The sequence below is a fragment of the Balaenoptera acutorostrata genome, chromosome 1 (genome assembly GCF_949987535.1).
Source record: "Balaenoptera acutorostrata chromosome 1, mBalAcu1.1, whole genome shotgun sequence".
NCBI lineage: Eukaryota > Metazoa > Chordata > Mammalia > Artiodactyla > Balaenopteridae > Balaenoptera > Balaenoptera acutorostrata.
In genome coordinates, this window is record NC_080064.1 from 136,031,983 (window position 1) to 136,044,960 (window position 12,978).

The window sequence follows — 12,978 nt, forward strand, 5'->3', positions numbered from 1 at the left end:
TACCTATGACTACCTGATAGCCATGATTTTATAAAATAAGTTGGTTTGTCTACATTTAGGGCTTATTTAGGGCCTTATGGGTAACATTTCAAAGGAAAAGACAGAGATAGCTGTCACAGACTGATATTCCCTTTCTGTTTGAATGTGGTCTCAACAGGTCAAAATGTTAGACCCTTGGCCAGATCCAGAGGAACTGAGGAATCTGGTACTTGCTGATAATATAAATCTGGTCAGAGAATGAAGAGAGAACTTCATAAAGTAATTAATCTTTCTACCTACTGTAAACATTAAATTCACAGAAAAGAATCCATATACTTTATGTTGATATGCATAATTCCAAAGAGGTGGGGAAATATGGACCTTAAAAATTATTCATCAGTACATTATACTATAGTTCATGTGTGCTACTTCTTGAAAAGATAAAATTATCTCTTGCCACATTGGACAAAAAGTTTCCCAGCTCAGCTGTGGCTCAATAAACTTTTATTATTTTTTGTTATTTATTTTTATTCAAAAGAATTTGTTTCCCTATCACAAAAATTAGATAACCATACCACCAACAGCAGCAAAGTCCATAGAGTTACATGGATGGTGGAGAGTTCACTGGGTATTCCCAATGTCCCAAAGGTCATAAAGGAGGAAAAAAAAGGAAAAGAAAAAAATACTCAAAACAAATCCAAAACCCATGATGACTTTGGGGAGAGACATCACATGACAGTTTCTGTCTTCTCTTATTGTCAGCTGCAGATGTACTTCAGCCGGATCAAGTACAATTCAACTTGAGTAAACCCTTCATACCAACTCTAGCACCTAACAGGGAGAAAAAAGAATCAGTATAATAAAATAGTTTTAAAATATAGTAAGAGTTTAATCAGTCTTTATTATATTGTAAATGGAGAACCAAATCAAGTAGACTTTTCCCAACTGCTTTGGCTAAAATCAAAGAATTTGAAGGGATTAGACATTAATCCATTCTTACTTTCAATTCAATAGTCGCATGAACTCTTTCAGATTAGTTATCTCCACAGTCAACAAAAGAGCCTTCAAGATAAACTACATAAAACATACAGATATATGAACTGACTGATGCATAGCATGAATATAACATTTTTGGAATACTATGTTGGTATCTTTCCACATTCATAAGAAAAAGTTTAAGTATTGCTGTTTAGAATTTTAATCCATTTACTTCTTGCACTGATAAACATTTTATAGTGATCAAGGTATACAGGACCTAAAATCTTGTCTTTTCCTATTGCTTCATTTATTTTCTAGTCAAGCATCTGGGTGTCGAGATATTTTGTTAGCTATTAGAGTTAAAGTAGTACCTTATCATATGAAAAAGTTGTGCTAAAACTAAAAATAAGAATTATACTTCAATAAAGATGTATAAAAAGTAAATAAAATAAAAATAAGAAGAAGCAATGATCAGTTATAAAAAGAGTAGAAGAAATGGCTGAGAAAGGACATCGAACATGCGGACAATTATGAGCACTGTCAAAAAGGATTATGTTAGATGGAGACTGTAATTCTAGGTGGCAAAGAATTAAAGGAGCAACTTATCTTCTGCCGTGCTAAGGCTTGACTTATATCTGTGCTTTCATAATGCTTTTTGTCTTTACATTTGCCAAGTACGCTACTTTACGTAAGAGGTCAATGCTGTTGAACAAAAATCTTAGATTTGTCGCTGAGATCCTATAAGTATGTATGTAGCTTTGAGCTTTCTGTAGATACATTAGCAATCCCAATTGCCTCAAAGGCCAAACTTGTTGAAGAATACAGTACAGCTTTTTCAATACATGCCTTGCCATGAGAATAAAGTAAAGAAAAACTGAGAGACTATAGAGAGCCACTTAAAACAGAGATTCCAAGATCTTCTACCATCTTGCTTGAGGCTTCCAGAACACAGCCCTGGCTCTCTAATGAAGCTTTCCAAATAGAGAAACTGGCTGCATTAAAAGAAGTATACCATGTAAATTAATTTGACCAGCTAACAGTGCAGTTCTGCTTTGAGTTTGCTCATTTCATCTCTGTAGGACAATGTGTGAGGCTTGGATTTGCTCTCTTGGTTGCTGGGTCATTCTCCACTCAGGATGAGTGGAAGGAAGCCATGGCAAAATTAATGCTAATTGGCAGGAAAATAGATACATATTATTTAAAAAATACATCCTAACACTTCTGTATCAGCAGAGAATATGTGGAAAGAACTGGTACCCACAGAATAAGTGCTAATCAAACCCATGTACTAAAAACCCCCTCCAAAATGGTGTTTTGTTTAAAAGCTCACTGCTTAGCTCAGGATTTATTTATCCAATGTATTGTGCCCAAGTGCTGAATATCCAATGGTTTAACTAGATAAAATTTTTACTTCCTTGAACTCCTAACTACAAAGAAAAGTATGTGGAAAACTATATATGAATTTGGGAATGAGACTGTGAGCAAAGAGACATTAAAGTTTTCAGATTATGACAATGGCATAATCACATGATCAATCAATTTTCAACGGAACACTAGAATACCTTTTCTTCCCCTAGCAACTGAGGAAAAATCTCCTTGTCATGGAAGAGAAGGAAGAGAAACACGAGGAAGAGAAGAGTAAAATCAGAGTAAGACATTTTAAAACCTGGTGAATGTCTAAGCATCTGCTGCTGTATCTTGGATCTTGTTCCCTGAACACCCTGTGGGGTAGCTGCACTGGCATGATAGAAGCTCAGCAGTGCTCGCCCCACCGTGAATGCTTAACAGTCTTCGTCTGTTTTTCATCCTGACCGCCTTTCAATCTCTTCAGCATTCGTATAGCCTCTAACAAGTACTATCATCTTCCCCATAGTTGCAAGCTACCTATTCTTTTCCCCTTCAATCAAAGCCATTTCCAAGTAGACAGAGACCCATGATTTGGCATGCTCTCTAAGGCTTAGTACAACTCTGCATTTCCATGTTATAGTCTGTTATAGCCTAAAAATGGAGATGTATAAAATAGCTTACCTTAATTGTACCCTGACTGTTAGCAGCAATCAGCACATTGGACTCCTAGAAAAGAACAAGAACTTTTAGAGTATAGAGAAGGATTTCCTGGAGGGCAGTCCAGGAGAATAATTTAATCTTCATCCTTCTTTCTTCACTTCACCCTAAGACGCCAATACAATCTAAACTGGAAAACCAACTTTAACACGTTTTTAACTACGAATTATAAATACAAAATCCAATATTTTGAAGATTAAGTTTTAATAAAAAAATTAAGTTGGAAGCAGAGTAGGAAACTTTCAAATGTAAAGAAAAATAAAAGAGAAACAGATTGCCACTAGGAGGAAAGCCAAGAGAAACAAAGACTGAAATAAAAATAAGAATAACTTGAGAAAAACAAAGTACACAATCCTTTCCACAGAAAACTCCCCCTTCATTCACTTTCTCCCATAAGACACCAGTAATTGGCATAAATCTCTATTGCTAGCTATTTGGTATTAGAAAAACAAAATAAAACAGAATGTGAATATTCATCTGGGAGAAAAAAGGCTATCTTTCTTTTTAATTATTCTATCACTCACTATATGCATTTTTAACAACCTTGGTGATTACTTGAGATAGAATGCATGTGGCAACATATTTTTAAAAATATTCTAAGCCTTAAGAAAAAACTATCTCTGGAAGGTAGAAAGGGTGGAAAAAGAAATAGACAAGACTGAGTTTACCAGAGAGAATCTCATTGAATAGGAAGAGCTAGGACATGCCTTCCACTGGAAACAGAGTCTAATAGGCTCTGAGCCTGGGAGTGTAGACAAGTCTTTTTGCTTTTAAGAGCAGGCGGCCAGAAGGACGTAAACAGACTCAAAACTGCCATAGAGGCCATATGGCTGATGGGCAGACCAAGTTCAAATAATAGCTTTCAGAAACAGAGAAAGTGGTCAAACTTCACTGAAGGATAGGATCTGTCTGAATACCCTACAGGTTTCATCAGAAAGTGATGAAGAGAAGAAAGAAAACTCTTGATCTGTATTCTGGGAAAGTTATTTCAGCCAATTTGAGTTAAACCTTAGTTTCTTTGACACAAGGCATCTGTGCTCTACAAACGTCTACATTTCTATCTTTTTTCTCTTTGATTCCTAGTAGAGTTACTTTTGAAAAATGCTCACCTTGTTGCTACTGGTGAAGAGGAAATAAATAATTTCTTCCACTAACCCCCAAATTTGGGGGATCAGAATATTCCTTGAATGCAGTCAGTGGTGATAGCATCAATGGTCAGTTGTATCAAGAAGGAATAAAGACATATGCTTCTTCTGGAGGTGGGCATGGGAATTGCTGATGATGGAGTTTGGAACACACAACCCCCAAATATGGCACTCTGGCATATTGAATATTTCAAGCCAAAGGAGTTTGAGAAAATGGCAGAAGCAGGAAGGTCACTCTGACCTCCCATATCCCTCACCTTTTTCCCCTAAAACAGGTCATAAAACCCTCATGTGGGAGGTGCCCTCCCTACAACCAGAGTAAAGGAGCATCCTTATCTCCAACGACGAAGGAATGCTAAGAAGAATCCAAATCAACAGGCCTTGCCAAGTTTCCCCGCAGCTTACTACTCCTGAGTGCAATTACCTCACACCCCTGAACCTATCACATTGCTACATGACTTCCCACTCTTCACAAACACAGCAGAAAATACACAGGTCTATATCCTTGGGTCTTTATTTCCTTATGAAGGCTCCCATGTCATGTAAAACATGTTAAATAAACCTGTATGCTTTTCTCCTGTTAATTTGTCTCTGTCAGCATAATCTTCAGACCCAGCCAAGGACCCTAAGAGAGTTAGGGAATACTTTTCTCCCCTACACTGATATTTTCCTAGCTGAGCTTTTCCCTTAAATCAGCACATGTATTCTTGAAAATAGTAACACAGGTAATATAACATTCACTAGTAGAATTAGTTTTAATATACACTTCAGGGAATTATGGGCTACTACTGGGGCTGAATGTGCATAGAGTTAATACTTCCATATTGGGGGGGTGTGTGTGGTTGGAATAAGGGATATTCCCAAATGCCCCTTATTTAACAACTCTTTTAGTAAACTGAGTTCAGAAAGTGGTTGGAGTGAGTTTGAGGTACCCTTAGGGAATATAATAACTCACTCTGAGCTGCTCCAGAGGTGGAATTTCTATGTCTGCCTCAGAAAACAAAAAGAGGCACTGTGGTGTAATGTGGATTTCTTTCTAGCAAGAATTTTAAACAAGCTGTGTTACATCACAACTGCCACCAGAGAACCCAGAAATGATTCTTCTGTGAGCACCATCCAGAAATGAAGCTACAAACAGATCAATCTAGTTTCTGTTTGAAGAAAGACTCCTGTCTCCAAGAAAGCAACTACCATCATTAGATGCTGCAGTCACCAAGAATTGCTCCCTCTGCTATGGGAACACATAATGTCAGAATAATGAAAAATTTATAAGCCAAAGCTCTCTCTCTCTTTCTGCCATTTTGGTTCTAGTCACCTTTTAATACAGAAGAAGGTAGAAAAACCTGGTGGAGATGAAGATTCACCCTGAGGGTAAGGGGGAATCCACTTCTGCCAGTTACAGAGATTATGAATGACATAAATTTGTAATTCTTAGTGGAAGAATGTTTGAAAAATGTGATATATTATCATACAGTATGAAAGAGTATGCTCAATACATATTAAAAAAATCTAGTTAGATCACCACATAAGAGGGATTTGAAGTCTGTACAATTACTACAGTAAACCCAAGAAGGAAGACATCTGATGACTACACAACATAAATAAAGGATGTCTTTTTATAACCTGAGGACTATTATGGCATTAAGAGGTGGCCATATTAGGTGCTACCAGAGTTAACTCTAAACACCTTTTCCTGTGGAGACAGATAAATATCTCATTTACAAATAAGCCAACGCAGAAAGTGATTGCTCAGTTGGAATCGTCTTTTAGGACTAACATATAGGTGACAGAGTGTCCAAGGAAATTTTAGAAACACTCAAAACTATTCAAATTAACAAACAATGAAAGAAAAATAATAGCTTCACTTCTCAGTATGCCCCTCCCTCCAAAGACCATGAACTTATTAAAAAGGGGTTTAGGATTAAACTGTCTTTCAGATAGCTAGATATTAGCTTAAGATAAATGAATTTTTACATGCAACAGAAAAACAAAACCAGGTATTTTACTTTAGCATAGAGGTACAGAAGTGATATGTACAAAGTTATCACTGTAGGTTTTGAGTGATTCTTGTTTGCATTTTGAATGACTAGTAATTCTTTGCTGTAGCTGTACCCTGCCAGAGCCCTAATATAAGTTCTGGTTGAATGGGTTGTTTGTACTTGCTAAATAAAATTAAAATGCCAGCCAGTAATTCTCATTATTTTCTCCCTCTTTCTTGGAAACTGGCAGTTTTTCTGCAAAGCCCTCCTCAAGGTTAAGATAATAATGCAACTACTATTTTCTTCTTAAGATAAAGAAATTAAGAAAAGACAATAGAAAAATCAGCAGCAAGTTTTTTATAAAAGTAGAAGACACATACATAAACGTATACCAACTTGCTTATAAAGCCAGAGATATATGTTAACTTATACTAAAACAAAACTAGCATCCATTGGAACAGTTTCCTCTTTGCCAGCTTGCCTATAAAGTGTCATTATAGCTACTACATTAAAATCCTGAGCAAGTTGAGAATTAACAATTATTCACTTAGTTTGCAATTGGAGGATTTATTCCTAGAGATAGATAATTGATTTTAAATGTGAAGCAATTTCACTAGATATATGAATATGTAATTAAAAAAACTTCTATTTCTGGCTGTGATAGAATAAATGGAATGGATTCGCTCTCCTACTTTAAGCAACTAGAAAACTGAACAAAATACATGAGACAGCGCTGGACAACAGGCAGCACTGGACTGTGATCACTGCAAGAGGAGAAACAGAAAAGGTCAGTCCTCTCATCACCCTGGCTTTCTGCCTGGAGGCAACTTCTGGAACACACAGCAAGGGAGGGGGAATCCAAATAGAGCCCAGAGGAATCCGAGCAGACCACAGCAGACTAAGTTGAGGAGACAGAGGTGGAAGCACAGAGTATCTGTAGGGCAGCTGGAATTTGTAGGGCAAAGTACCACAGAAGAGAACGCTACTTAAAAGTAGAGTTCCAGGAATCTGTACTGGGGGTCCCCTTGATTGTACATCAGAATAAACAACTGTGTGTTCATAGGGTGAAACTACACAAAGCCAGGCAAATAACAATGAACAGGGAAAGTACAACTACTGAGAATCTACATTATCAAATGCCAGAGTTCACACAGGGTTAGGAGATGTTTGAGTTCTGACCAACCAGAGTGAAGAGAACATTCAGTGCCCTCAATGAACATTCAGGGCATTTAGCAGAGTCCGCAGAAGGGTCATGCCTTATCAGTAGGGCTAAACTAGCATTAAGGCAAATGTTTCTCTAGACCAGGGATCAGCAAACTGATCCTGTGGACCAAATCCAGCCCACTGCCTGTATTTTGTATTTCAGTTTTAGTAGAACCCAGCCATGGTCATTAGTTTACAGTTGGCCCTCTGGTTCCACATCTGCAGATTTAGCCAACAGTGGATCAAAAATATTTGGAAAAAAAAAATCTAGACAGTTCCAAAATGCAAGACTTGAATTTGCTATTTCCTGGCAACTATTTACATTTCATTTACAACTATTTACATAGCATTTACATTGTATTAGGTATTATAAATAATTTAGAGATGACTTAAAGTATACAGGAGGATGTGCTAGATTATATTTAAATACTATGCCATTTTATATAAAAGACTTGAGCATCCACAGATTTTGGTATCTGTCAGGGGTCCTTAAACCAATTCCTGTGCATACCAAGGACTGAGGGTATATATTGTCTATAGCTGCTCTTGCACTACAGTAGCAGAACTGAGGAACTGCAACAAAGACCATATGGCCTGCAAAGTGTAAAATATTTGCAATATTTAATTGCAAGGACTAAAATATTAGTCCTTTAAGAAAAAGTTTTGCTAACTGCTACTTCAGAGTCATCCTAATAAAGTTTAAAAACAAGTGTCAAAAGAATCAAGTTTATCTCCAAAAACTTAACTTTCTGTCAAAACAAACTTCAATACTCTTAAAAAAATTCAACAAAATCTAGACATTCAACAATAAAGCATTCACAGTGTGTAGCATTCAAGAGGCAACAAGCATGACCTATAATGAGGAAAAATTCAATGAACAGAAACAGATCTAGAAATGACAAAGACTATAAAAGTAGCAAATGAGGACTTTTAAAGCAAGTATAATTATATTCAAATATTTAAAAGGAAACAATGAACTTAATGAGAAGAGAAATGGAAGACAGAAGTATTTCAGGTGGAATTTCTCCACCTGAAAAGTACAGTATCTGAAATGAAAAATTAATTGGATGGGCATAACAATAGTTAAAACAGTGAAGAATAAAACACCAATAAATGTGACAACACAGAAAAAAAAAAATCCCAACTGAAGCAGAGGGAGAAAAGGCTGGGAAGAAAGAAAGAAAAAAAAGATTAGTATTTGAGTGAACAGTAGGACAATATACAATCTAGTAAATGTGTAACTGGAATCCCAAACAAAGGAGAAGGGGCAGAAAAGGTATATGAAGATACAAGACTAAAAATTTTCCAAATTTGAAAACTGTAAACCCACAATCTAAGAAGCTCAATATTCCAGTGGGAAAAAAGCACAGCACCACGTTAAGACATCACATCATAAATTACTACAAATGAGTGAAAAAGAGAAAATCTTGAAAACTGCCAGAGAAAAAAAGGACACATTATGTAGGGAGATCAGAAGCGGGAGCTCCCACATCCTACGATGATTATAGCAGAGCCCAGCAGGAAAAAGAAAGACTCCCTCTTCTTGCCTGGCAAGAGCTCAGCCAATGAGAGACCATCACAACTCAGCTAAGAAAAAGTCATGGACTCTTTGTTTACTATAGCTCCCCCAACTTCCTCTACCCTTCTATAAAAGAGTTCTCTTCTCCATTTTTGCTGGGAACTTGCATGTGCCTTGCCATGATTGTAGACCCTGAATTGCAATTCTGCGATCCTGTATAAACCCATTTTTGCTGGAGAAATAACTGACAGTCTATTTGTTTCAGGTCAACATTTCAGTGGCCCATATGGGGATCCAGACAAGACCCCCCAACAACTCCAAGGCTGGTGAGCAAATAGGTGCAGTACCCACACTGAACCCATTGTCACTAACTGCTTTTCTTGCAGACCTTGGGGTTTGAGGGTAAGTCTTTCTCTTGGATTTGAGCTTGCACCCTCTTTGTGGTTTTGAAGCTCACAAGATTTTATTCAGGATATATTGTAAGGCTTTGTCCTTTCTGGTTAAGTCCCTGTTCTGTAGGTAAGTACTCATTTGGCACTTTGGGCTGATTATTGAAATCATGCTGTCCTGACTGAAACTGCGAGCCTTCAGCCTGTTCCTTTTGGAACAGGGGTGTTTCACTGGAACTGTGCCAGTTAAGCCTTTGGCCTGACTCCTTCAGGACTGGGCTGCTCTAGTGGAACTGTGCTATTAAGCTTTCAGCCTGCCTCCTTCAGAATTAGGCTGTTTCATTAGAGCTGTGCAGTCTTCAGCATGGCTCCTTCTGTACCAGACTGCTCCCTTAGGACTGGCTGATATTACGTCTGCAGGCTGTTTGGGCTATTTGAGCTGTTTAGGCTGTTTGAAAATTATTCTTTTATTCTAGAGAAAAATTTGGATCCCAGTTACCTAAATATTTTGAGGGTGTCCCCTGCCCTTAGGGGACTCTGACCAATTTTATATTTAAAAACCAAGGTCCTTCTTCATTCACATTTCTAACTAAATGGACCAACCTAACCAAAGACAATTTAGAACATCAATGGCCATTATAGGGAACTTTTGAAATCCCTAAATTTACTTTTATAAAAACCAGATGAGGGACTTCCCTGGTGGCACAGTGGTTAAGAATCCACCTGCCAATGCAGGCGACACAGGTTTGAGCCCTGCTCCGGGAAGATCCCACATGCTGCGGAGCAACTAAGCCCATGTGCCACAACTACTGAGTCTGTGCTCTAGAGCCCGTGAGCCACAACTACTGAGCCCGTGCTCTAGAGCCTGCGAGCCACAACTACTGAGCCTGTGTGCCACAACTACTAAGCCTGCGCTCTAGAGCCTGTGAGCCACAACTACTGAGCCCGCGTGCCACAACTACTAAGCCTGAGCTCTAGAGCCTGTGAGCCACAATTACTGAAGCCCGTGCGCCTAGCGCCGGTTCTCTGCAACAAGAGAAGCCACTGCAATGAGAAGCCTGCGCGCCACAACGAAGAGTAGCTCCTGCTTGCCGCAACTAGAGAAAGCCCGCGTGCAGCAACAAAGACCCAAAACAGCCATAAATAAATAAATAAATTTATTTATTTATTAAAAAAACCCCAAAAAACAAATGACTCTGACATCTTTTATTTGTTCCATTTCTGATGGTACTAGAGCTGACCCTGGAAACACTGATCATCTGTCACTACTGAAACAGCTACCACCCTCCTTATGGGCAAAATCTCTAACTAATATTGGCAAAATTCACAGCACACCTCCCATCAAGGTTCAAACAGATTCCTCAAAACCTCTTCTCCAAATTAACCGATATCTTTTAAGTAATAAAGCAGCTCTTCAAGGCATAAAATCCCTGACAGATTACAAGGCTCAAGGTCTCATTATCCCTTGTACTAGTTTCTGTAATACTCCCATTTTACTGGTGAGAAAACCTAAGGGCAGAGGGTGGGGTTTTGTCTAGGACTTTTGAGTGATAAACAATGTTGTTATCCCTCCATGCTCTGTTGTTCCGAACTCTCATATGTTACTAACATCTATTCCCACTGGAAGCAAATTCTTTACTGTAACAGATTTATATAATGCATTCTTTAGTATTCCAGTTGAAGCTAGCCGATACCATTTTGCCTTTACTTGGGAAGAAAAACAACTCACCTGGGCAGTAATGCTTGCTCAAGGTTTTACTGAATGTCCTTACTTCTCACAAATCCTGAAGGCTGATCTGCATGATATAAAGTTCCCTAGAGGTTCTACTTTGTTGCAATATATGGATGATTTGCTTCTTTACTCTCCTTCTCAAGCCTCCTCACAAGATAGCATCCACTTGCAAAAGCTTTTAGCATTAAAGGGACATAAGGCTGCCAAGGAAAAATTGCAGCTTGCCCAGATGATGACTCAATATTTAGGGTATCTAACATTAGAACAAGGGCTACACCTAGATCCAGAAGGTTTCATGGTGTTCTAAGTTTATCAAAACCCCAAACTCAGTCTAGTTGGTTACTGCCAAAGCTGGATTTCAAATTTCTCTCTTACGGCCAAACCTCTATATGTTTTACTTGACAACAGCAACAACCCTGAACCAATTTTATGGGAAAAACCGGATGACATAGCCTTTAAAGGCCTTAAAGGAGAGTTTGATGAACCTACCTACCCTTGGGCATCCCAATTACCAGATTCTCTTTTTCCTTTTTGTTTGTGAAAAGGAAGGAAATGGGGCTTCCCTGGTGGCACAGTGGTTAAGAATCCACCTGCCAATGCAGGGACATGCGTTCGAGCCCTGGTCCAGGAAGATTCCCACATGCCACGGACCAACGAAGCCTGTGCGCCACAACTACTGAGCCTGCGCTCTAGAGCCTCCGAGCCACAACTACTGAGCCCGAGTGCCACAACTACTGAAGCCTGTGCACCTAGAGCCCGTGCTCCACAGCAAGAGAAGCCACCGCAATGAGAAGCCCGTGCACCCCAACGAAGAGCAGCCCCCGCTCGCTGCAACTAGAGAAAGCCCGCGTGCAGCCATGAAGACCCAACGCAGCCAAAAATAAATAAATAAAATAATAATAATTAAAAAAAAAGGAAATGTCCCTGGGGTACTCACCCCATAACACAGGGACCACCATCAACCCAGAGGGTATTATAGGCAGCAACTGGACCCTGTGGCATGGGGATAACTTCTTTGCCTTATAGCCATTATGGCCACCAAAAAAATCATTGTGGGATCCCCTTTAATGAGGTATGCTGTCTTTAAAGGAACCAAGAGCAGTGAAACCCCTGTCATGGTCCAAAGGGACATTTCTCCAAATGATAACTTAGAAAAACTGGCTAGAGAAGTCCAACAATTGACCTCAGAAAAGGAAAAATAAGATTGGAAATTAAACAGTTATTAGTTTAATAAAAAGAGAAACCTCTGGTTTGGACCAGGTAACAATCCAGTCCTAATGGAGACTCTAAAATTCCCACTCCAAACCACTGTACATGCATTAAACTATTGGTTTATTGATAAAATAATAGCATTCATGAATCAATATTGGTGGGGAAAACATTAAAAAGGCCTCAACAAGTGCCTACTTCACTTGTCCCACTTGTCTAAAATACAACACAGGGTAGCCTGTTCATTCTGCTCCCACACATTCCAGACTACCTAATGGACCATTCAAGGTCTGGCAAGTGGATTTCATACAACTTTCTTTGTCTTGTGGAAATAAATATATTTTAGTCATGGTCTGTATGTTTTCACACTGGACTGAAGCCTTTTCTTACAGACAGGCTACTGCCTCTTTTGTGGCTAAAGTGCTCTTGGAAAAGATTATCCCTACCTGGGAACTCCTCTTGAACTTCATAATGATCAAGGAACCCATTACACTGGTTAGGTATTTCAACAAGTCTGCACTGTTTGGCTGGATTGACAACACTTTCACTACACTTACCACTGTTAACCCTCTGGTTTAGTCGAATGCACTAATGGCATTACTAAGACTAAACTGGAAAAATTCATAAAGGCCCTCCAAATTCCTTAGCCAAAAGCACTGCCACTGGTCTTCCTAAATCTTAGATCCACCCCCTTTTGGAACTCAAAAACTCTCACCCTTTGAGACAGTCATAGGATGCTCAATGCCCTAGGCTCCTGCTTCTTTACTCAAAACTGATAAAT

At 38.8% G+C, this 12,978-nt stretch overlaps 1 protein-coding gene across 5 annotated transcripts in view; it reads right to left on the reverse strand.

Moving 5' to 3' along the window:
• Positions 1 to 466: 466 nt before the first annotated feature.
• Positions 467 to 12,978, reverse strand: part of COP1 (COP1 E3 ubiquitin ligase) — a 279,203-nt gene continuing 266,691 nt past the window's right edge. For all 5 annotated transcript variants that reach the window (XM_007165364.3, XM_057544833.1, XM_057544840.1 and 2 more), the window contains 2 exons: positions 2,986 to 3,030; positions 467 to 810 (listed from right to left, as the gene is read on the reverse strand). In XM_007165364.3, the coding sequence (XP_007165426.3) occupies positions 793 to 810; positions 2,986 to 3,030 (63 nt within the window). In that variant the 3' untranslated portion in view covers positions 467 to 792. The remainder of the gene's footprint in view (positions 811 to 2,985; positions 3,031 to 12,978) is intronic.